General features: G+C 36.5%; 2 protein-coding genes and 1 pseudogene across 3 annotated transcripts; 1 reads left to right on the top strand and 2 right to left on the bottom strand.

Annotated features, from left to right (window-relative positions):
• The first annotated feature begins 381 nt into the window (after positions 1-381).
• LOC148957625 (dnaJ homolog subfamily C member 21 pseudogene) lies at positions 382-6,901 on the top strand (annotated as a pseudogene). Its single transcript, XR_016145176.1, has 2 exons — positions 382-2,836; positions 6,018-6,901. The product of XR_016145176.1 is annotated as a dnaJ homolog subfamily C member 21 pseudogene (transcript).
• A 153-nt stretch (positions 6,902-7,054) lies between these two features.
• LOC135684843 (uncharacterized) lies at positions 7,055-8,573 on the bottom strand. Its single transcript, XM_065200528.2, has one exon. The coding sequence runs from the start codon at positions 8,571-8,573 to the stop codon at positions 7,770-7,772; it is 804 nt and encodes a 267-aa protein (XP_065056600.2). The 3' UTR covers positions 7,055-7,769.
• Positions 8,574-13,076: 4,503 nt separating this feature from the next.
• LOC148957624 (uncharacterized) lies at positions 13,077-23,852 on the bottom strand. Its single transcript, XM_089114981.1, has 12 exons — positions 23,441-23,852; positions 21,146-21,431; positions 20,585-20,744; positions 19,212-19,706; positions 18,660-18,799; positions 17,963-18,127; positions 16,970-17,350; positions 16,334-16,546; positions 15,704-15,961; positions 15,009-15,140; positions 14,147-14,629; positions 13,077-13,656 (listed from the first exon to the last, which is right to left on the bottom strand). The coding sequence occupies exons 1-12, from the start codon at positions 23,491-23,493 to the stop codon at positions 13,420-13,422; spliced, it is 3,003 nt and encodes a 1,000-aa protein (XP_088971107.1). The 5' UTR covers positions 23,494-23,852; the 3' UTR covers positions 13,077-13,419.
• Positions 23,853-25,391: the final 1,539 nt, after the last annotated feature.

Here is a 25,391-nt window from a genome sequence, read left to right as displayed (position 1 = left end):
ACCCTATTTCATGCCAAACTTATGGATTCCCATTTTCAGATTTAAGAAAGCTATTGTTACATCATATAGGATTCATTACTTTATAAGTGGATAAAGCAGCATACAAAGTTCAAATATGTCAAACCATTTGAAAAAAGTCCATGAAACACAGTAAAGTATTCGATATTTCCTAATCGTTGAATTAAAAATGATGAACGTCTAAAACAGAGCGTCTTTTTTGTCTACTGAACAACATATTAGTGCCAATGAGGAGAATTTTGCTGACGCCTTGAGCGTTAAATTAAGGTTGTTTTCTCCTGGTGTGGATAGTAATTTATATGAAAATATGCCATGCTGGGAACGCAGTCTGGTTTTCAGTGGTGGGTGGCTGTTTATGTAAAGGTTATGCTCGTTTCTCTAATTGTCAACATAACATTTTTTCATTGAATTTTGGTTTCGGAAAGGAAGTTTGTTTATTCAAAAACATGACGAACGTTTCGAACCAGTGAAAGAATTTTTATAAGTATCCTAAATTGAAGATGTTTGCAAATTTGCTGCGGCTTTGCGGTAGATGAGACACATTTTATGCGAAGGCGCATTGTAATAGACAATTTTATGCATGCCACTATAAGAAGTCTATTTAGGCCAAGTGGAGCATGTCGTAACAGTGGGACGTAGTCGTAGTTCTTGTATTCCCACGTCTTACAGGCTTTGGAGAAGTTATATCTTCAACAAAACACAGAGAAGATGCGTTGCCATTACGATGTATTAGGCGTTGCCAGAAACGTAGGTGCTGATGAACTGAAGAAGTCATATAGGAAATTGGCCTTGCAGTATCACCCTGATAAAAATCCAGACAATGTCGAGGAAAGCACGCGTGCTTTTCGAGAAGTGCAACAGGCCTACGAAGTTCTGAGTGATCCTCAGGAACGAGCATTTTATGACAAGCACAGAGAAGCAATTCTTAAAGGAGGCGAAGACTTCGTTGACAATGAGTTAGATTTAATGAAATATTTCGATGCTTCAGTATACAAAGGATATGGTGATGATTCTGAGGGGTTTTTTGCTGTATATAGCTGGGTCTTTAAGAAGATTTTTGAAGAAGATGAGCCATATAGAGATGAAGAGGATGAGGCTGCCCACATCCTTTGTCCAGATTTTGGAAGTTCAGAAACGAAGTATGAAGAGGGAGTGAAAGAATTTTATAGTTACTGGCAGAACTATTGTTCACTCAAGTCATATGTATGGTGTGAGAAATATGATATCAGACAGGCAGCAAATAGGCCAACTCTGCGACTAATGGAGAAAGAAAACAAAAAATTTAGAGATGCTGCAAGAAGAAAGAGAAGTGAAGAAGTGAGAGCTTTGGCAGCGTTTGTGAAGAAGAGGGACAGGAGGGTCAAAGATTACATTAAACGACTGGAAGAACAGGAAAAATCACAAAAAGAAGCTTCAGAAAAGAAGAGGTTGGAGCAAATCAAAGAAAAGAACAAGAAGTTAGAGGAATATGAAGAACAAGGATGGATGTCATATGCCAATATGCAGAGAGAGCTACATGAAATAGAGTCACATTTCATGAGTGAACCAGAAGAAGGTTCTGATTCAGATGAGGATATTCAGAGGTTTTACTGCATAGCTTGTGAAAAAAGTTTCAAATCTGAAAAAGCTTTGACAAATCATGAGAAATCAAAAAAACATAAAGAAAATGTTGAACTGATTAAGCAAGAAATGGAAAATCATCTAATCACAGCAGCATATACAAAAGCAAATGAAAGTGTAGTTGATGATGCATTAGAATGCAGTATGGAAGATGCTGTGAGATTGTCGCTGCCTGATGAAAACGTAAAACAAGGAAAAACAGAAGAAAGTGAAAATTTTTCCCATCTGGATAATTCTCTATCTAGAGAGGGTCAAAGGCAAGATGGATGTAAGAGACCCTACCACCATCTTGATAGTGTGTCATTACCCTCAAATTATGTCAACTTAGAGATCAAAAGGCATTCCAGAGGAGAAGATTTGACATTAGATTTTGAAAAATGGAGCACATCAGTCAACCAATCACAGACAACATTTATGGATGAATCAGATAGTGATGAAGAATTAGATAATCTTGAGGTAGAGACTGAAGATCAAAATAGTTGCCAGTCAGAAGAGAATAGAAAAGATGTGGAAGATTACAATGAACTCAAAGCCGAAGTGTCAGTTGATTCGGAGGAGCTAGCAACATTTATGGCAAATGGAATTTCTGCTCGTCTTGGCAAGTGTGCTCAAGATTCTTTGCATTTGCCACGAAAAGCATCAAGCAAAAAGAAGTTAAAAGAAAAGCGCAGTAGTCTCAGGCATTCAAATAGCACTGATTCTCAAGATACAGATGAACGATCAGATGAGGTGTTTGAAAATATTGATGCATTTGATGCACATCTGGGGCATTCAAGAATTTGTGACTCCATAAAAATTAGTAAGACAAAGGCTTTGCCCAAGACAAAAAGAAAGAAAAACCTTGGCAAAATATTGGAAAGATCAGCTAGTAGTGACATAGATACAAGTAAACGAGAGGATGTTACTGTTGAAGGGAATATTGAAAAAAGTGCAGAGAAACCGGTTAATGAATCAGTAGAAAATGACAACTCTCTTCAAGATCATGAGGTGAAAGGAAACAGAGCAAAAGAAAATAGAAAAGAAGCAAAAAGTTCTAATGGTATTGAGTCAAAATGCAATGTTTGCTCAAAAAGTTTCTTGTCACGAACTAAATTATTTGACCATATTAAAGCAGAGGGCCACGCTATGAGAGTAGAGCCACCAGAAGGGGAAAACTCAAAAGGAAAGAAAAAGAAAAAAAGAAAGTGATTCCAAAAAGGTTTGTTTTATATACTGCAATTCCTCATAGTTTTAATGTCTTACCATGCTCATGATGCACATTAAAATTATTTCAAATACAATGTAAGCTAACCAACATCTTTTTGGCATCAGCTTTTAAGAGAATGTTTAAAGAAAGCTAATTCAGTTTATTGAATTTAGCATGAAACTTAACAGATTTAGTATTAATACCTCTTTTTTCATAAAACAAAGCCTCTAAAATTTTTTTGCACGCACAAGGCTTATTGCCTGCCTGAAGGCAAAATTTTTCATTGAGGCTTTCCCTTTCAATTTTTCAGGTTTGTGGTACCAATAGATTATGTAACTATTGTCTTTCAAGTGCTAATAGCCATCCCCAAAAGGTTCTACAACTTTGTTCCCAACGTGAATCATTCATAACAGAATGTATACACCGTATTTTGCAGTGTATAAGATGCATCCATGCATGAGATGAACCGTTAACTCCATGTTTGAATTCTGAAAAAAGTAGTTTTTACTGTGTTTTACTCAGGGGCGGCTGGGAGTAGAAAAGTATTGGTATTAGCCTCCGAAATTAAGACATAAGAAGGTCCCTCCGCAAGGTCCTGAAACTATTTAACAGGGGTGGAGCTTATATGTTCTTATTTAAGAAGGTGGGCAAAATGACCTTTTCGATATGATGGTTTAAAATAGCTTTTGGCAATACCATATCTTACAAAATTATTTGAAGGCACTGGCCCCCGTTGTCTCCCCCCAGACACTGATGACCCTGTGATAATGTAGTTCATCCTATTAGTTTTGGATGAAGGATCGGTCCTACGAAATACAAATGAATTATGGCTGCGCCAAATTACTCGAGCGAAATCGTGTTTTGATACAGCGGTTAGCTGCCCAGTAATGGAGCCCCAAGGTATTAGCCCATTAATTCTAATACCATGAGGCTTTTGGCCCGCGAATGAGATTCTATTACGATAAAGCGAGCGATTTACTTTAGAGTAATGCAGCAAAAAAACGTAAGATGTATCATTTGATTTGAGAAACCGAGAGAAATAATGTGAGAATGTTGCCTGTGAATCAAAGTTTTACAAAACATACAGTTCATACAAAACAACTTTTACAACTGCCTTTAGCTTAAACAAATTATTTCATGACTGTTGCTCTTTATATTCAGTGTCTAAATTTTGTCAATCAAATTATCCATCCAAAGGCATTGCTAGCAAAAGTACAGCTACATTTTGTAAATTCATAAAGTTAATTTCCAGAAATATTTTTTCTATAAGCTGAGGCCTTAGAATAGAGCTGGGGCTCTTTCCACCATCCCTTCAACTGACAGTGGATCTCGTAGTATTAGAAATGAAAAACTAATACCTTACTGCTGTTCACCCATTCTTCTACCATGGCTCAACAAGAGAAATTCACGTCATGCAGACCACAACAGACAAAAGAAATTTCGGGGCAGTGTATTAGTTTTTGGAGGCTAATACCATGGCCAGGGCTGCTGATTACGGCATGGATTACACTTTTCAAAGATTTCAATGAGGATTAGGAAAGCTTTCATTCAACGAACAGAAAAGCAAATATAGCTTGGCTATATGAATAGAGCTGGTCGCATCGATAAAATTGTTGTGAAAAAGTGGCAGCGTACAAAAAGCAAAATAAATTTCCTGCAATCTCAGAGACCCAAAATCGCCTTCCTTTGAAAATAAAAAGGTATTAGACTAATTCCTTTAATACCACCCCACGCCGTCCCTGGTCTTACTGTGTATAAGTTGCACCCCCTTTTGTCAGTTCTTCTAAAGCATGTATATTTCAGTAAAAGAATAAACTTGAGAATACTATAGAAACTAACTCTGTGGAGGAAAATTTGTTCAAACCACAATGTTTAAAATTCTATGTTACATCAAACTATTACATTTAAAATCATCAAGTTGAAAGTTTGATATCATGAAATAATCAAATGTTTACAGTTTTTAAAATCCATAAAATTCTTTTTCATCATCTGTTTCATTCACAACATTCACAACAATTACAAGGATGTGCCTCCGAATAAAGAGAATGTAGAGTATAGAAAGCTTTTGTCATATATCTCTCTATCGAGCTTGAGATTTTTAAAAGTTTTCTAAATTTCTGTTAAAAGTGAAATTATTCCCTAAATAGTAAATATTGTTATTTAAAAATGATTCCCAGAGCAACAAGACAAAGTTTCTGATAAGTTGTCCTTAGGCTGGTGCCGTGGTACGGGTGCGCAACCACATGCCTCAAAGTGAGAGCCTTGTAAAACAGTATGCTGTATAATAGCTTTAGGCTTTGTGGACATATCAGTAGTTTATTGAATATCAACAAATTTACACTTCCCTTTTCAAATCTCTTTAGTACTGATTGTACGTTGTTACTACCCCTAGTTTGGCCAAACAGTGTCTCATCTCGTTAATATTAAACTCACCTGGTAGGACACTACCTCTCACCACTTCTCATCCCATTAACAATTCATTATCCATTGTTGTGCAATAAAAGTTAGTTATGCTGCATGGTTCCCGAAAATGCAGTGCTTTCTTAATAATCCATGCTTAGTTATCCAAATGGTTAGTTATCTGAACATAGGTTGGAGCCAGACAATTCTTGTTTATCTGGTTCATGATGTAAACATGTGCTTGTATTTGATTTGCTTTTGCTTTTCAATTCTTGTTTGTAATGCATTTTACATTATCAGAAAAAATTCAATTCCCTCTAATTTGAAATTCAATGCTCTTTCATAACAATAGTCCAATGCTAGCTTGCTTTTTTAATTTCAAATGTTCCTTTTCGCATTTCATTGATAAACACCAGATTTAAAATTTAGAATTAATGCTTGTCGATGATGTCTCAATTCATCAAATGCTGTTTAATTTACCTTGCTAATGGTGCCTTTATCTCAAGCACCTTGGTCAATTAATGGTTGTCAAAGGCCATAATTTCAAAGATTTAAGGCAAGTTTGATTACAGACTGATTGGTCTAAACTATCTTGTTGGTTTAGAAGTGAAAGCTGTTTAGGTAATCAAGAAAGTGATCTTGTCAATTTTTATGCACATATTACACATAGATGTTTGCTCCTACTATCTTGGAAATTTAATTTGCTTTGGACTGCTTGCAAATTTTCTTTGGTTTGTTTGCATGTCTTTCAGAATTCCCCACCAGTCTTTAGTCAAAAATATTCTTTTTTTAGAATCCATACTGGAAAGAATATTGCCCATCTGAATCATCATGTGCCAAAGTGAACTGCCCAGTTTGTTAGTTTGCTACTATTTTCTATATTTGCTAGAGTTGATCTTTGCTTCACATTATTGGCACATTGACATTTTTGAAATAAAATTGCTTAGTATTCGCCATAATTAATGTATTTCAAAGCCTGGTGGATAATGTTTTATTTGGTTTGATACTCTGACCACTATTAAAGGCCATTCACAATCTAGGCATTTGTGTTATTAATCTTTCTATTGGTATTTAGTAAAAGATTGAACTGAATCATATCAGCTGATGCTGTATCATATATTTTACTTCATTGTTATTGTTTTAATCATTGATTTGTTCATATGTTTATATTACTATTTGTTTAAGATATATCTATTTTATCAAGCAAGCTATAATAAATTTATTGAGGCATTTCATGATGTCCTGTATTCAAATACTAATTTATTTGCTGTATACTATATGTTTGCTATGCATTTATTGTTCTTGCAAAGATACCGGATTTGAAATTTGTCTTTAGCAATGAACATCTCCATAATATCTGTGATATAAAATAAACCATAGTCAGTCAATGTTTTCTGGATAGTATTGTACTTACATGCCTGTACACGAAATAAATTCAGTTTTTACCAAGTACACTACCAGTATTTTGCTTTGAGACCTGTGGGTTGAGGGGTGGATGTTAGAGACTGACACCTCAATGGGGACACACATTGGACAGACATCAGAAATTGAATAAAGGCTGGCAGGTTTTTTCCATATGCTGATGACCTTCAAAAAAGTTTTAAATCCTTGCTTGTCAATTTAAAGTGAACTGGCTGTAATAAAATCATAATTCATAACTACTTTGTGCTGAACCTCCCCCTCTCGTGCAATTTTTTGTAAAACAACATCCCTTTTCCACTCTGAGCATATATATTTTCTGGCTATCCCTATGCCTGACACATCTTTTGTTTTGTACATTGATGGTTTTTCATGAGTTTCAGCCAGCAAAATAACACAAAAAATACCTCCTTACATATTAATGATATGACGTCAGAAGATAGGTAACAATTCAAAGCTGTTGTTACTTTAAGCTAATTAAGGAATGTTTACTTTGGATGTTACATTTTGAAATTGTTATTTTTATAAGCAACTCTCAGAGTGGTGAAAACAGCATTCTCTAAAAATCAATTTGAAATCAGCACCAAAGTTTAAAAGTGATAACATCACAACAAATCCATTTCTAAGTTTTTGAGAGAAAAAATCTAAGTGCAGTTTAAAGGCATTTCATTCAGGTTTTGTAGTCAAATGTAAAAATTCTGAAAAAGAGTTTTGCTGGTGTCACATTTTGGTACACTTCTGGTAGTTAACAGTTCAATTTGCTTGCAAACTCTTAGATAGACATATTTAATTGCATTTCAATAAGAAAAACATGTTTTGCTGTCAAGTATTTGCAAAGAATAAATTTATATTTTTTATTTTGATATATGTAAAATGATGTTACACTATCATACTTCCTACGAATCACCTTTTGATAAATAAACAAATCATTATGATTCTCATGATTGATGTATAACTGGGTTTCAAAATTAACAACCTTTTAAAGAGCTTGTTGCCATGAAGGGAGCACTTGCAAGAATACTGTTTGTTTATACTACTTGAAACCATATCTTGGCATATAACACTTGCATATTGGCTAAATCTTATGACAGGTAGCAAAAAAGTTTATGTTTTGTTACAAATCACATCACCATATAAAAGGTATCAGACAAGCAGTGTTTCTCTTATAATCTTGGTATGCTGCTAGTTGACCCCAACGTTTTTCAGCCTGTCTTTCCAACAATGGAATACCACTGACTCTTGTAAGTAAGAAGAGAACAAATCCTGGAGAGAGAATGCTTATCCACTCCAGGCCTTTCAAAACAGATGAAGCTGATACAAACAAGCCTATCCACAACATCATTTCGCCCAAGTAATTAGGATGCCTCGACACTTTCCATAGCCCTGTCTGAATCCACTTGCCATTATTGTTTGGGTTTGACTTGAATGAAGATTTTTGTGTATCAGCCACTGTCTCTAGTATGAATCCAACGAGCCACAGACTCCAGCCTATGTAATCACGAGCGCTCAGGTCTGGGTTTTGTCTTTTAGTGTTGAGAATCATTGTCGGAGCGAGGGTTACCCAGATCCATGCAGCCTGCACAGTCCAGTAGATGAAAAATAAATAAGGACTGTCTCGAGCACGATTGAACCTTTTATCGACGCCCTTATCATTGATTATCCTAACAAACAAATATGATCCCAATCTTAGTGACCATGCAGATACAAACAAGGTCTGAACAACCTGTCTTGTGTGATACATCTTACCCCATCCTAGAGATTGCCATGCAAGGAGCAAAAAAGTTGAAGATCCTGCAAGATCGTAGAATACCTCAGTTTTTAGGTATGCAGCTACACACCATAGTCCCCACTGGATGCCAACATCAACAATTCCTGCTTTGATGAGGGGGTGAAGCCCATAGAATGTCGCGAGGAGCTCTCCCAACGCCATCACCAACAACAAAGTAGGCCGGAGATCAGAACTGTAATTCTAATTCAGGTCACGTGTACATAAAATTGCCTCGACTACCCTGGGTTCAAGTTTAAAGTTCAGTGATGAAAAGCACCAAGACAAAAAGTCAGGAAATTAATTATGCGTCCGTGTGCTTAATCAAGGAATTGCGGTAATTTTGGTTATCAGTTTAATGGTTACCTAATCCTAGATGAAAAACTATAAAGAAAAAGAAATCAGAAGGATCATATACAGGAGCCGTGCATTGAATTTCGGTAATCTCAGTATGTCTCACTGAAAGTTGGAGCACTGGTTTCCTGCCCCTTTTGGCACCTTTTGCCCCCTACACAGGAAGGTAGATTAGAATAAAGGCGTACAGCTAAAAATAAGAAAATAAGAATGCCTCTTTTCAGTAGCACCGAACAAACATTGAAGAAAAGCAATCGACGTGTTTTTTAAAAGTGTTTTCTGCCTGTACAGAGCATGAAAAAGCCTGATATCCAGAACAATCTCTTTTCAACATGAATTTTGTTCTACCCAGGTTTGGGTCAAACCAAAACTTTGGAATAGTCCAAAAATATAGACGAGAAGGCGAAAAAGCAACCTGCTTTTGGACAGCTTTTAAGCTTCAAAGTTTATACATTTGCAGTGTTTCTAGTGCGGTAAGTGTAAATAGAATTAAAAGCTCTAGGAAGTATTGTGGGGCATGTCTTTTACCTTACGTTAGTAGAAGTCTTCCGAAAGAATGCTTGGCTTTTCCGGCAAACCTTGATTAACTTGGGGTAGTTATTCAAAATATCAGCCAGCCCTTGTGGAGAAATAATTTTGAAGCAGTTGGACAAAAATGGGTAGCGATATCCCCCACCAGCCTCCCCTTGTAGTCGTACCACTATGCGTCATTGCCCTGAGAATTATTCTTGCCTTATTAAGGCGAAGTTCACAATCCTTGGAAAAAGACCAACACTGCTCCACATTCCCCTCAAAATTATGTAAACTGTGGAGTAAGATATCAAATAATTTCATTTGGTCGCACCGGGCCACTTATAATGCACGCTGGGACGGATTTCCTGGGGGTATGGAAGATGGGACACCCCCTTCCAATTCTGCTGCGATTTGGTAAAAAGCAAATTTTGTAGTCAGTGTTAACACAATGTTGCAAAAAAATTAACTTGAACTTATAATCTTATCTTTTTTAACTTAAAGTTGAAAACTTAGTTTTAAAAATGGGCGCTTCTACCATTTTCCAATCGCCTTAAGGGCGTGGCATCAAAATCCAATCATTATCTAACAACTCCCCCTCCCTTCATCCTCGCCACTAAAATCCTTCTTTGATTGCACAAAACAACATGGTTCGGACGGGAAAGGAGAATGCAAAATAAACTTCCTAAAAATTTAGTGTAATGTGCCAAGCCTTTAGGAAGTAGCCTGCGTCCCAGACCCCTAACTTTCAAGTTAGGGGTCTGGAGCACAGGCTATTAGGAAGGCCCTTTATCATAATTATCAGCTAATCACTTTGAAGAAGTAATTTAACACTGATGTTCACCTGCAGTATACAAACACTTATCCTTAATAACAAATGTAAATTGTTCTCAGTTAGTCCAGTTTTTAAAATTAGAAAATAAAACAAATTGAGTTTTTTGCTTGTGGCTGGAGATAAACTGCGTCCAAAATACCTCTATTTAAAGATGCATTTATTAAAAGCAGGAATAAAAGAACAATACAGCTGCATGATTTCCATCGGGCATTTTATTAAAAAAAGATTGATTCTACGGTTGATATCCACGCAGTTATAGCTTAAAGTCGCTTTCGTGACCAAATTCAAGTATAAAGATATTGTTTTCAAGTGAACGATTCAAACATGGTGCTCTCTTGTTGGGATTTCGTTTTAGTTCCAAGAAACATATCGTCTTACATCGCCAGCAGCTACGCCTGCGGAGTTTCCAGCATCGTGCTGTCAATTCCTACTACAATATTGAACCTTACTTATATTTTTGCTGTTCTCAAGTCAAATGAGCGGACGGAGCCTTGTCAAATACTTTTACTTAACTTGGCATTTACTGACCTTTTTACAGGGATATTCTCCCTGCCAAGCAACTTCGCTGAAGCAGTATATGTTGCTACTTTGAAAAGCCCTTGCTCCTTTGCCAATGTCACAACTAGCCTGAAAATGATTCTAGGATCAGTATCGTTCATAACAATAACAATTATAGCAGTGGAAAGGTACATGTGCATTTTCTACCCATATATACACAACGCTCGTGTAACATCATTTTTTCTGACTATTCTTGTGACTGGCGTTTGGTTCGTCTCCATAGCTGTTTACATTACATTCTACTACTTTACAACAAGCAAAGTTTTCTTTTTGACCAATTTAGTCCTCTGCGTGTTTGCCTCAATCGTTATTGTTTTCAGCTATGTCAAGATTCTGCTTCGTGCTCGAGGCATCCGTCGAGAGATTGAGGCGAATTTACAGCGCTTTGGTCAACACAGGCTAACTGAAAAAGATAAAAATCTTCTATTGGTTGGTGGGTTTATAATCCTTTCTCACTTCGTGTGTTTCTCACCCTTTTTTGCTTATGGTATCTTTGTTATCATTGGGAATAGCAGCAATATCCGAGGGTTCATGCCTTGCTGGAAATGGGTTTTTATAATGGCGAGTTCATTTTTCAATCCTATCATATCATGTACATTTAATCCTGCTGTGAAGCGAAAGGTTATAAAGATGTGGACGTGTGGGCGCAAAGGTGACTGTTAGAAGCATTAGAAGATGAAGTAGAAGGAAAGGAAGGTCTTATATTCTCTTCAGTTTCATTAGAGAACCTGTTGTACGCACCGGTCTGAAAAAGACTGAATAACGGTTCTTCTGGAACAACACAGTCTGGAAGCCTACAAAGAGGATCCACCCATATGGGGACTTAACGGTCCGCGAAGAGCAAAATATGGATGGAACAAAAAAAGATTGCAATGCTGTGCTGCTTGTTGCATAATGTCAAAAAGCCCAAGCTGTCGTCCTGGAAACAGTTCGAACAGAAACGCCAAAGAGATAAAGATTTTACACTAAAAAATATTCCACGCACTTTGCCACTTGTAGTGTTGTAAGCCTAAGTATCCGTATACCAAAGCTTTCTAGGACAAATTATCGAGCATATTTGTGAGCTAAAACTTAAGGTAAAGCCAAATGTCCAATCAATACAGCTAAGTCCAAAGCAACCTGACAAGGTCCCAGCAGGGACAACACGAGCTGGAATCCATCCGCGTCAGTAGATTCTCTATGCAGTAGGTTTCGTACGCAAACAGCAAACAGACTCCTATTAAGGTGGATACGTTTCAATAAGGGGTAACCTCAATTTTATACTATTCTTTTAAGCTTTTTTATTACGAAATTTGTTATTAGAGGATATCTAGTTTAATATACCTCTGAAGTTTGAATAAATAAGTTTCTGTCTGGAACAGTACCCTTATTTCCACGGAAGTAAAGTAGCACTAACTAGGTTGCAAATTCCTAGAGAAATAACTTCAGAAACAATGGCCTATGTTGAAAAAAATCATTGGAATATTGCAATTTTTTTTAGTTTCAAGCTTACTGTGAGTCAAGGATTCTAGCCTTAGGCCGTGGATACACAAACTGAATGTTATTCAATCAAGAAGTTTGATTGAATATCTACTCTACAGATCGAATAGCTAGGCACTGTTCAGTGATACTTCTATCAAATTAAAAATGCCTTGGTAAACAAATTTTGATTATTAACGAGATTTTCCCATTCAATTGAACAGATACCTAACCTTTTTCCATATGCAAGTGCATAAATTTGGGATTTGCTGCATATCAAATTGTTGAGTAAAATGTTATGCTAAATTCATTAAGCGACTTGCCAGTGAAAATGTGCACTTTGTTTTGTAACATATTCTGATCTGTGTGATAATAACGCACTTTCGAGAAATTGAAACACAGATCGGACAACTAACCTTCTGGTACAGTAATAGTTTAAGAATAGTAGGGATTAGCGAAGACATGGTTGAAAACAGTGCTCAGAGTATACCACGTGGAGTAATGTCAGAAAGGTAGGCAAAACAGTCCCGAAATACAGCTTTAGTCCATCAAATTCATCATGAAACTAAAATTTTACACCTTATTGAAGATTATAAATACCGTAGAAAAATTGTAGCATGATGTAGGGTTTAATTGGCCTTAAAGCTAGAAGGAAAAGAGTTTTTTTGGGACAACAAGAATTTGGTAGAAATACGGGGCATCTACAGCTTCAAATGGCCGCCTCTTTTTAAAACCTGTAAGATGCATTCAAATAAAATCCAGTTAAGATCAACTGAGATAATGTATGCCTCCCGTGCCAAACATTTGATGGGATCTATTCAGGAAGTTGCAGTAGAATATGAAAGAAAACTCCAAGATTTTCTGTAGAAATATCTTAAACTGTCTAAATTCTAAATTCTAAAGTTTTTATCTAATTTATACACAAAAAATAATTTATTACTGTGTGAGAAAACTTTTATGTTAAAGGTTATCATTAAATGATAGAAGATTAATAAATATATTGTTTGCTTATACATCAGCCGCAGTATATTAATTCAAACAGATCCCAATCATAGTAAATAAACTATTAGACCTTAACATCAGCATTTGTTATGTCTTGGACTAAACTATCTTTACATTACAGCTGGCATTTCTTCAGATAGTAGAAAGGCGTCTGCTTTACTGCTACGAAAAACTCGCTACGGCAAATGATTTGCAGCTAAAAATATATGCTAAGTTTGTACGTCTATGTCTATCGTTAATGTAATAGCCATGTTGCTACTTTGTACATAAATATAAAAGCTAATATCAGCGAAATTATTCGAGTTCTTGAAACCATATTTTGGCATTCTCTGTATGAAGTCCTATTTCAGTCCTAATCTCTATATCGTCGAAGCTTCTTAAGATCACCTGATATCTCTCAGCCTGCAAAGGATCTTGAATAACGCCGTCATACATCAATGGTGACCCATGAACACCTAGGATGGTTATCTCGACTCCTGTGTCAACCACTTCTGCAGACAGACTGTGTGGTATATGATCCAAACGAACCAACTGCAAAAAAATCGCATCCAGCGCTAGACTCAAGAGTAGCAGCTTAGAACCGTTCTATTTCTACAATATGTAACCTTAAATAGCCTTTGGGAAAACAGGCATGGGCAAGTATATCGAGCATCTTCCCCATCAAAGTTATTTTATGCGTTTTGGCTAAGTTATTCGGCTAGCTGGTTAATCATTTTGTAGCGGCGGTAGGGTAAAGTGGACAGGAGCTCTTCCTGGTATTCTAATTAAATAAAGTCTGTAATTTTCTTATCATTCTATATTTAGCGCCCAACATGGGATGTGGCATTTCATATTAACACGATATTAAAGCAACTAATTGCAGCAAACAAGGCGCTACCTGGCTGAACAGAGAAACTAGAGGAGGCAGCCTTACGTTAAATGTACAGATTTGCTTTAGACTTTTAGAATATCTTATAAAAACCAAACTTTTAAGAGCTTTCGTCATTTTTAAAAAGAAGTAAACTCTGACATTTTACATTACCTGGAAAAAGTCTTCTTTCTTCGTCATGCAGTGTGTGATGTAAACTTCATCAAGATTCCCAAACAGGAAGTACTTTTGCCACACAGGGTAATCTATATCAAGGGCATGCGGGCGAAGATGCTCGTATCTAAAGACGTCATCAACCACCAGCTTCACATTCTTTGAAAGCAGCTTCATCGTTTGATTATCATGTTGCGGCTGTTGTTGGCAAATGAACATATCAAACTCAATCTCTTGTTGAGAACGGACAATGTCATGCATTTGCATTACATTTGAAGTCTTGAGAATTATGCTGCGTACTTTCCCTACTTTTTGCATCTGCCTTAATTTAGACATGACCAGCCTGTCAACCATTTGCAATCGTATCACAATATGGTATCGCCTTGCGCTGTGAGTAAAAGATGGCAAGTTTGAACAATAGAGAGTGCCACTCTTACTCATGTGACTGCTAACGAACTCGTGGTTGTAAGGCTTGTCTTTAATCTGCAATTGGTTGAAAGTAAAATAATAATATTTCCGTTTTTTCCAAGAAGACAGTCATTATTAAAAGAAGCATGACCGCAACAATTCAAAAAAGAATATTGCAAACATCAAGACACTTTTCTGTACCTATTTCAAATTCCTCTTCCTGGCTCTGTTCTCCTAATAACCACAAATTCCTCGTTGTCTTATATTTTTAGAGCAATGGAAAAAACTTGTGCAACAGTAAAATTTCATTTTACAATGTTAAACATCCTGTACCAAATATTCAAGTCTTTGGAATGAAACCAAACTTTATTTATTGCTGAAACATTACGACTCCTCATAACAATGCTGCTAATACACTCCTAGTTAAAGTCACTAAGCAGGGACGTATACGTACCTTTCCTATACAGTTCAACACAGTGTTATGGAAGGTTGCTCCAATCTTTTCAACAAACCCATTGGTTGACTGAAAAGGATTCATGACTGTGTTTCTGAGAAACTTCAAATTGCATTTCGTGATGTCTTCAAGCTAAAAAAACAAGCAAGGTTGCCTTACAATAATAAGTTGCATTACTCTTACAATGAGATCTTCAATGTATAATCTAGCAAAATCAGTTGCCAATACCATTTTCTAGCTCTCCACGAAAATTTTCGAAGGTTCAAGCACTTTACAACAATAGGTAGCCCAAAAACAAAACTGTAAGTCTGAGAATATGTATTCATATTGGAAAATTGAATCATCTCACCATTAAAGATGGAATTCTATGCTCACAAGCTTTTCAAAAGTTATACAGATTTCATGTTTTTATCATATGGTTAAAAGACATGAAAAAAGGAAAACACACCCAAAGAGTTTAAACCCATTTGCTTTTGGTCTAAAAAACTGCAAAACTAAATTTTTGGTACCGCAAAATATGAAGCTGACACGAAATAGCGGAGACATATCACACTGAAGTACTTTTCATCCAACACTCTTCGGAGTTTAAAGGTCGGATAGTGAAAAAGGCAAGCAGAAAATTTTATATCCAAGTGTGGATCGAAAATAACTTGAAGGGCGTATTTGTAGTTTAAGGGAGTTTAACAGATACTTACACCAAGTCTCTCTTTGAATGCATCCAAAGATACCCCATATTTTTTTGTATTGAATTCAGATGTTGTTAGATACATCGGTATTCGTTTTGTTGGTAGGCCAACCCTTCCTGAAAGCTCTTTGAAAATTTCTGACTGCAAATCATTTGCAATGTTGATATCAGTGTTGAGTGAACCGTCTTCATTTTTTATGTTCACAACAAATGTATTGATTAGAGCATCCGGTCCTACTTCAGCCAGAAACGTCATGGCCTCTTTGTCCTGGTAAAAACGTAAGCATAATTTATGTAAATTTATAATCAAAACAGATATACATCCTGTTTTTAGCTTGAAATTACAAAAGCTCCGTCTTCAACCTTTAATATTTGCATTGCGTTCAAATGTTATTGTAGCCTTCCTAAATTGCCGGATCGAGTCATATTAGTTCATTCAAAGGAATTGGACGTTCAAAGTTTGATAGCTTACTGAAGCCAAGCTATTCCACATGATAGATTAGGTATGTTATGAGCGCCAAACCAATATAAAGACGCTAATTAAAGCCTATCAATATTCCATACGCCGAATTCTCAACATCACATTATGACGATCTGTCTTTTAAAGATAAAGACAAAAGGTAAAACGAATTTTACTCACTTGGAATATCTCCTTGTTTGTTTTCCCATGGATTTTTGTTCTGATAAATTTCTTCATATCTTCCATGCTACCTTGATGGGAGTCGATAAAGTTAACACAAACAAATGGATCATCGTCCTGTGCTATTGTCATCCACATACAATAGAACAGTTTGGTTGCAAATGTGCACTGACCCAAGATACGCCCATATCCAAGTTTGTTTAGGCCAATAACCTAGAAAACGGACGAAATAAGCTTGGAGTGCACCCTGTTCTAATCTTAAAACCAGTAAATGGTAGATTTAAATGATAAATTTGCTCTTGAACAGAAATTCCTTGCTCCGTTAACCATGGTTGTGTACTATAAGTGAAATATAACTGGTGCAATGCTTGTAATACATAATAGGTATTACACTATTTGTTAAGAATTGCAAGTCAATAGTGATTTAGAATTTCATTAGGACGGTTTGCCACAGAATCGGCATCAACCGAGTAGTTCATGTTATATTATTGCTGCGCTCGAGTTCGTATGCATGCCTTGGCCTTGGGCCCTTGAGACTCTTTTATTGATAGTAATTAGAGATTTTACCAGATGAACTGGAAAGAATTGATTTCCTTGGAGTAAACGATAGAAAAGAAAATCACTTTTTGTACCTACATTATGGGAAAGAAGAACACTTGTTGCAGCAGCTCCTGGCTTTGAACCTTCCAAACCGTATACTCCAACCGATGGATCATCTTCTCCGTGGTACACTTCTGGTGCTGCTAAAGCGATGTAACTGCGCATTGACCCGTTTCTGTAACACAGTGCACCAGAAGGATAGACACAAAATCCTGCCTTATGTGGGTCTACTGTGATTGTATCCACCATTCTTAGCGCTTGGTATTGTTCAATAACGTAGGGAGACAATGAAATATCTGGTACAAAGTCGCTTGGAGCAACTTCATGGCGGTACCTTGTCGACAGATTCCTTTTGTGAGAAATGTTTTCATTTTCTACCAGAGATCGCATGATATATTGACCACGGTCCAGATTTGACTATAACGAAGGAAAATTGCAGTTAAAGTCATACATCATTCTGCTTAGCCGAGCTATTATTGCTAACTATGGCTTTTTGATTATCTACTGTACTGACATGTATTGAGCTGAACACAAGGATGTTTACAAGAAAACGCTATTTTTGTAAGCCTTCGAGGTGGCTGGCTTGGGGATCTACAGTCCCTTTGGTTGAGAACCCAGCCTCTAACTTCGTTAACAGCCAATTGGGTTAAAAGATGGCACGTACGTCTTTTTTTGTCACTTGTACGCTGAAGCCCCTCGCCAAACCGTAATAATACTCACAAAAAACTATGTAAGGATAAAATTGCACATGTTTCGTATAGTTTGTAAAGTAAACCTCCACCATAGGCCTGAATAACAGAAATACGCTTAAATGAGATGAAAAGTATAAGAACTTTGGGGAACTTTCGTGTGAAGTCCCTCAGCTTTCTTCCCTAAGAGCTAAGTAACACACAAAACAGTGCAAAATTGAAGAACATTTAGTAGGATTTTAAGCTACCTAGGCAAATAAACAGAAATGCTATAAATTGCAGAAGGATCACGAAAAAAGTATATATTACATTATCATATTAAAGTATCCAATCGGCTTACAGGTATAGAATGGGTTCTTCGTGGTATTGTGCTGATTATGTTCCAGTTTTCTTTGACAATCTTGCTTCTCTCAGATTCTTTGGTACCTGAATCTATGGGCTCCCGTAGCATTGTCATCAGATATCCACCCCAGGCAGCATCAGCGTGAATCCAGAAATTAAGGCCCTGAAGTTTAGTCAACACACTTTTCTTATAGAGAACTGCATAGAATGCATTCTTCTCGATCAAAAATCTTGCCCATATAGTCAAAGACTAAAAGACTTAAAGTCAAAGACTTGTATCAAGAAAAGCTACAGAAAGACTGCGTTGCTTTAAAAGAAATATTTGAAGAAGTTGTGAATATTAAAAAGATGAACGTTGGAAATTCATATAATTAATCCCATTCTAGACCAGTTGCCCAGAGAGTGCTACAAATATTCAAATAACTGAATAATTTCTTCTCAGAATATTTCTCTTAAAGGGCTCACACTGCGTCACACTTGCGGACAAGGCTGAGCTTCCAATTTACCTGACCTTACCTGCCATAATCTGACATAATCTGGGATAGCCTAATAAAACCTGACATTGCCTGGCACAACCATAAAAGCGATGTCTTAGATTATTGTTTCAAGTTATGATTGTACCTTGAAGATGGTCTCACAAGCAAGTGAGTGGTCCTCGCCAAACCGCAAAATGCAAGGTTGTGGATACATCTCACCTTTATTTTAAATCTGTCCCTGATTTCCAGGATATCAACAACTGGGTCCACGGCGCTTTCTTCTGTTGTCCCAATAATAGCTACCACACATAAAACAGGAATCTTGTTCTTGAGGCAACTCTCAAGTAATCTTTGGAGCTCTGAACAATCAAATAGCATTTAGCACTGAATGCATCAAGAACAAACCGGATGCAACATGATTAGAAACACTTGCAAGACAACATTTCGGAGGTCAACCAAAAAACAAAGTCTTTCTCGCTTATCATCTCAACCCTTTTTTAAAATTACATACCATTATTCAGTTCAAAAAGCTAAATTTTCTTGAATCTTCTATCATCACATTAGTAGAAATTTCAAAATTTTGGTTTTTTACAATCGAAATCCTGCTATAGATAGGTTCTCATGATAAATTTGGCTATAGTTAGAAAGCTGAAATACCTAAATTACCCTTTGTTTATATTTTTGAACATGCAACATTGATTTCCCTAGGTTGACCAACAAAAAAATTACTGAAAAAGTTTTTAGTGCAAAAGAGACGCAACAGAAAGCTACCTTCGAGATCCTGCCTCCCATTATTGTCAACAGGCACTTGGATAAGGTTTGCACGTCCTAAGCCTAGCAGAGTGACTGCTTTAGGCCACGAGTAATGGTTAGTGGCTGGTGAAATTATAACGGGGCTGTTGATTCCATTTAACTTCAAGAAGTCAAACAGACCAAGAGAAACTTGACTGTAGTCATCAAGTATGACAGTTACTGCTTTCATTGATAGTCCAGATTGCTCAGCAACAGTTGTCGTTATATGGCAGACATCGTCTATCTCCATGTTCAAAAGACTCCAATTGTCAGCATCAACAAGCTTTGCATACTTATCTAGCCGCGGCAGATAAACAAGCGCTGTCTCTCTGGCAAAGGCAAGCCTGGCATCATTTGCAACTGCATTTCGCAAAGCAATAGGATGGAACTTTAAGTTTCTCGCAGCCCACAATGCTTCAATATTGGAAACAGATCCACAACTCGTGATGTGCCCCCAGGGCTTCATTTCGTCATCTAAAAGCAAGCATATTGCAATTTACTCAGCATCTGCTTTTACGCAAACGAAATAGGCCAACGTGGTCCATTTTCATGTGTCATGAAATTTTGCAAATAGGCTTTTTGTATAAACTGTAAACATAATTTTGCCAAAGAAAGTCATAGAAATCCTTGAATAATTTAGCATAATTCTGTGATATTGCCGGTATTTCTGATAAGCCTAGATGTGATGTAAGAGCTGCACCAATGTCTAGACACAAATAGAAATTGCATTTCTTCTTACCAAGAGGCAAAACGTTGCCTCTTCTGCTTCATGATGCTTTCAAAATCGATTTACATGTTTAATCAATTATATTCGTTTTGTTAAGAAATTCCTCAGACCGAAACTGTCAGACCTCAAACATTACCCAACGTTTGCCATCAGTCAGTGACTCCACATTAAAATCAAATTTTCATTGAGAAGATTTCAAGGTTGCTACACTGAGCTCTCTGAGAACAAACATAGCTTATCTTTTTAATATAGCAAGAGTGAGAAATGCAATAATCGATTAAATTCGCCTCTAAGCAATGTACAAATCCATTGATGTCATTCAGAATACTTTAAAATTCTCGTTGTCTCTCTCTCCCATATAAAGCAGTGTTGAAATAGAAACGTGAAGCACGAAAAGATCTCTTCCTCTATCCAACTCCTTTTCTCCAGACCTGATACAAACTACGTAGCGAGTGTATAACGATTACCGCGCCAGAATCTTACTTTGCGTGGTAAGGTTCTGGCGTGGTAATCGTTATACATTCTATGTAAAAAATTTTTAGTCTCCTGTGTACAAATGGATGCTTTTCCAGGTTTTATATGAATAATGATAGTTCTAAAAAGAAGAATCTCATAAGTTTGATACCTTGACGAAATCCAAACATCTCGCAAAGCTGTCTCCCAACTCTAGCTTCGATTAATGTTGTTACTGGTGATGTAGACGAATCTACATTGTTTTGATTCCACAGCATTCCAGATAAATACCCAAGAAGTGAGGGCAAAGAAATGTCCCATACCATGTGGCCCTGCAGTACCAACAGCAGATAAAAATATAGCTTGGTTAAAGTCAACTCAAACAAGATTTTTCAGCTGTGATTTACTTTGCGAGGACAGCCTGCTTGGTTTCTTATAAATGAACAAACAATAAAACAAGCTGAAGAACGTCTTACAATTACAACAAGAAACTCACCAAATGTGCGTGTAGGTTTGATTAGAAACCACGATGATCTGCTTTTATATAGGCTATATTAAACCAAATTTTGGATAGATTATTTAAATTTCATTAAGCTTTTGTTTGACAATGCTCTCCTATATAAAAATAAAAAAGCAGGTAATATAAACTATCGTAGGTACTAAATTTCAGGTTGCTTGGTTTTTTAAATCAGTGTAGATGACAAAATAAACGAAATTTAATAATAATTCATACTTTATATCTGTAGCTGAAGAATGGCACCGATTTCTTGAGCTCTTCAATCAATTTTTTCAACTCCTTCCCTAGCTTTTCAATTTCTTTTTCATAAGATGGCGAATGCCGAACATCCTCTGTGATATATAATGGATCTGTAGGCTGGTACGTAGCACGAAAATCTTCATAGTCATTCAAGATAGATAAAGCAAACTTGTTAAATTCAACTCGATTCTCTGCCTTTGGGCCTAAGAACCAGGCTGCCAAGCACCTCCAAGGCTCTTTTGCATCATAGTCATGTTTTTCCCTAAATGGAATAGAAGAACATCCAAAATAATATCACCCATGTAGCTATCAGCTGCTATAATTCTGATCAAAGGCAACCCCCCTTCCTTCAATCCAACATTGTTATCTATGCTATCAAATTTTATGCTACAAGGTTTTGTTCACAACTGTCGAAAATTATTCTAATATTAACCCATGATGCAACAAATTTAGTTGAATTTTTAAATTTTAAGGCCCTAACTTCCTTCAACTTTAAATAGACAAACAACATTCAATTAAGACAGCAAGGAAAAATTACAACCTATGGGCTGGTTGCTTTAAATATTTGTAAAAGACTAAAAAAGAGCTTTATTAATAAGAATTTTTTGATTACGGCAACGAAAAGATGAATTTACTAAACTTTTGGCACCATTCTTTCACACCTAGACCAATAGCTTTACGGAATTCTTTCTATAAAGTTTATCTATCAATAAAAACAATAAGAATGTCTGTTTATGAATCATGTTTAGGTTGTCTTAATGCCTTTTGCGCAGTTTCAGATTCTTACATTGAATTATTGTGGACTGTTATATGTGGATTATTGGTGGCCCTTATATAAAGGGGCTTGACTTTTTCCAGTAGTAGATAGATAAACCAAAGTTAATAATGAGAGGTAATCAATTACTGCTTAAAATTCAAGTTTTCGTCAATTATTGCTTAAACTTCAAGTTACTTTGATTGGGAATTAGCAGAACAGTAGCGAGGGCTGGATAGCACTGTTATAAAAAATTGTCACTTTTTCCGAAGATACGGTGGATCATTTGGGTCATTCCTCTATTGCTTTGGAAGGCATAAAACCGTAGGTACAAAATATGCATGTCCTTACTTTTAGCATACTCTTAATTCTAAGCTATGATAAGTTGCCTCATAGTCATGAAATAAATGAGCTTTCCTTTGTTCAATAATGCAACATTCCTTCTTTGGATAAATCTATGCTGTATCAGATATCTTGATTAATATTTATCAGATATTTCAATAACTGGTAGTTTAAATGATAAAACAGAAAACATCAAAGCAGCTTTGATTTCTTCGACGGCTTTGTCTTCGATTCAGAAGATTCTGCACTTCCTCGAATGCATATCATTAATTCTGTAGCATACAAAAGGCGACTCATCGTTAATGAATACCGTCACGTTGGATTGCTCACATGACTGTCATAACATTTCTTGCGTCACCTACCATCAAGGTATGCTTTCCGCCTCCAAAATTGAAATGTTATTCATAATCACCGTAAACTTTATCTAGCATTTATTGCAAAATGACAAATACTTCTTCCTAGTATTTTCATTAATGAGAAATACAGCCTAGAATGTTCTAGGTAAGTTTATTTTGATGAGATACATCAAAGCCAATAACAGTTGCCTGGTGATCGCGTTAAGAGTGAAATTCAGATTAGCAACTAAGAACGGTCTGTTCTGTACACCAAAAGCGTGCACAGTTCTGCCTTTACGGCATCAAGCACTTTATGATAGACCAGTAAACAGTAATTTTCACTCAGCCCATTCATACGTATGCGTTCATCTTCGACGCATTATTTTAACAAATCTTGTCAAGTTGCAATCCACGATGATTTGATCGACAACGCTTTTTGTTCAGGATTACATATAATCCCTTCATATCGATTGAACTTGCCATACCTTATTGCTGAGGCTTGTATCCAATATTAATATGCAAGGTTTCATGGTGATGAAAACCAAAGATTTCAGTTTTTAGAGTTCTGAGGATTCATAATACGATATATACTGCTGTAGCAGTTTGTCTAGAAGCCGTGTCGAAAATCGATAACGTTTGTGGTAAATAAAAATAGTAGACTGTTGTTAACATTTATTTCTTTTTCACACACGACATTTCTCCGCTTCTATTTCAAATAGCTCCATTTGCTCTAGGAGGTTCATATTCTATTGGAATTCGCACAATTTTTCACCATTGGCTAATACCATACTTTTGAATATTCAAGCTGATAAAATGTATATGAGAGGCCGAGATGCTTACAACTTGAGCAGCAGTTCTTCTGCTAAATTTCCCTTTGAACTAGTACGCTGCATCTTAGAAGATTTTTTATCCTCTAGATCGTCTGCTGTAATATGCAGCCAACAGGTAAAAATTTTTCTGTAAAGTCGAACACAAATTTTCGAAACAGCTTCTTGAAACGCGCACTACGAAAGAAAATCCAACTCTTAAGATTGCTGCGTAGTCTTATCACGCGACACACAGCGCAGATGACAATGACGTCATATTGAGACATGCAGGGCCGCCTGTGCGCCTGTGGCGGGATCTCTACCGAAGAAGTGTGGCAAAGAGAAAAGAACTTCGTTTACGTTTTCCGCTTCATCATCAAAATCAAAAGTCCTCTAACTGACACTGATCTCAAACTAAAGATTTTTTTGAGATCAGTGTCTAACTAACTACGTGCAGCAGCACACATCCTAAAATTAAGTGCGTATTGGACATGATAACGAGGCTAATACTGAAAAGGCGAATAAAATCAGTGAAGGCTAATATTTCGCCCCGGCATACGGGGCTTCATTGAAAGATATTCTTATGACACGCCGAAAGGGGGGCAAGAGGAAAACTGCCCTAGGGCCCCGAGGTCTAGGGGCCTCATAAAGTTAACAATTACGTTCCTACAAAATTATGCCTGAAAATAGTAAAACATATTAAACGACGAACAAATGAATTAAAGCCGTTTGAATATAAGGGTATTTAATTTTTCCTTAATCTTAGTTGTCAAATTTCACGGAACTGTCATAAGACTTGCAGAAGTAGTATAAATTGTTTTTTCAAGCAAAGCTAAATCGTTTCGTTTCATTTTGTTTGCTACATTTTCCTTTTTACGGAACAAAAGTTTGTTAAAGCACCTACACTTTTCTTGTAAGCTCGATATGGGGCGATCATTAATGTGCAGTTCTTAAGAAAAGTGTTATTCCTTTCCGAACAAGAAAAGTACTCATTTACTATAATTAGCGCCAATATATATCTTTTCAAAGCAATCAGAAAAGCAAGTGTGTCGATAAGAACCACTGATAAGAACCCACAATATCGAACAGAATTATGGGTTCAGCATCGAATCGAGGTTTTTATCAACAGGTCGTCCTCTCGTATCTCGTTGGGCCTACTGCACAGTGGTTTTTAGAAGCAGAGCAACTGTCCGCCGACAGAAGACAAAGGAAAAATGCTACGATTGTCAGTAAGTAAAAATGTGTGTGGCAAAGGCCTGCAAACTGTTATTCGTCGCAATATCGGTATGACTGCCTGTGTCCTGCAGAAGGCGACCCAAAGCAATGGTGGCATGGACCCAATTCAGAAATTGTTTCTCGAGAAAATACGTGATTACAAGACCAAATCAAAGAAGCTAGGAGAAGGAAAACTGCTTGATGTAACTCCAGAGTTTGAGCAGAAAATGACGAAGGAAACTGAAGGGCTGAGGCGAAGATTTGGCTCTGGCAACCTAGAAGAATTCCCCAAATTTGACTTCGTTCCAAAGTAGAGGCAGATGAAAGTGTGTTTTTTCTGGAAATGCAATCTGTGGTTCATAGAACTAAGCTAAATGATTTGAATTTGAACTTTTAACTTTTCCATGGATTTACAGTATGTGTGCATATTCACTGTTTGCTATACACAAAGTATAAATTCCATATTAAGCCCACTCGTTTCCTCAATATTTTCAGTGTTATGATGATTTGGCGGATTTTTTTTAACCAAAATCTGTGTGGCATCTTTGAGTTAGTCTTTAAGAAGTAATTATCCTTTATACATTGATACTTCTTTGCAATAATGAGCAATGACATTCAAAAAACCTAAAATGTTCAAAAGGATTTCATCGTTATCCATCAAGAATATTGATGCTTTGATCCATCTGTTGATGGTCTTAATTTCCATCTAGGTTTAGCTCTTTTTGTACAAAAACAGAAAAAATGTTTGCAGATGTCTGTCAAAATATTCA

This window comes from Rhopilema esculentum, chromosome 21, assembly GCF_057945365.1.
Source record: "Rhopilema esculentum isolate cy_ngs chromosome 21, ASM5794536v1, whole genome shotgun sequence".
Taxonomy (NCBI): Eukaryota; Metazoa; Cnidaria; class Scyphozoa; order Rhizostomeae; family Rhizostomatidae; genus Rhopilema; species Rhopilema esculentum.
This window is presented reverse-complemented; position numbering and strand designations above follow the sequence as displayed.

What these genes read in the sequence shown, in the direction of transcription:
- LOC135684843 (XM_065200528.2), bottom strand. Translation starts at nt 8,573, where the DNA reads ATGGCGTTGGGAGAGCTCCTCGCGACATTCTATGGGCTTCACCCCCTC.
- LOC148957624 (XM_089114981.1), bottom strand. Translation starts at nt 23,493, where the DNA reads ATGCAGCGTACTAGTTCAAAGGGAAATTTAGCAGAAGAACTGCTGCTC. An exon ending in TCTTCAGCTACAGATATAAA is followed by an intron (nt 20,745 to 21,145) that starts GTATGAATTATT and finishes TTGGTACTGCAG; the next exon opens with GGCCACATGGTATGGGACAT. An exon ending in TGGGAGGCAGGATCTCGAAG is followed by an intron (nt 18,800 to 19,211) that starts GTAGCTTTCTGT and finishes TTGATTGTTCAG; the next exon opens with AGCTCCAAAGATTACTTGAG.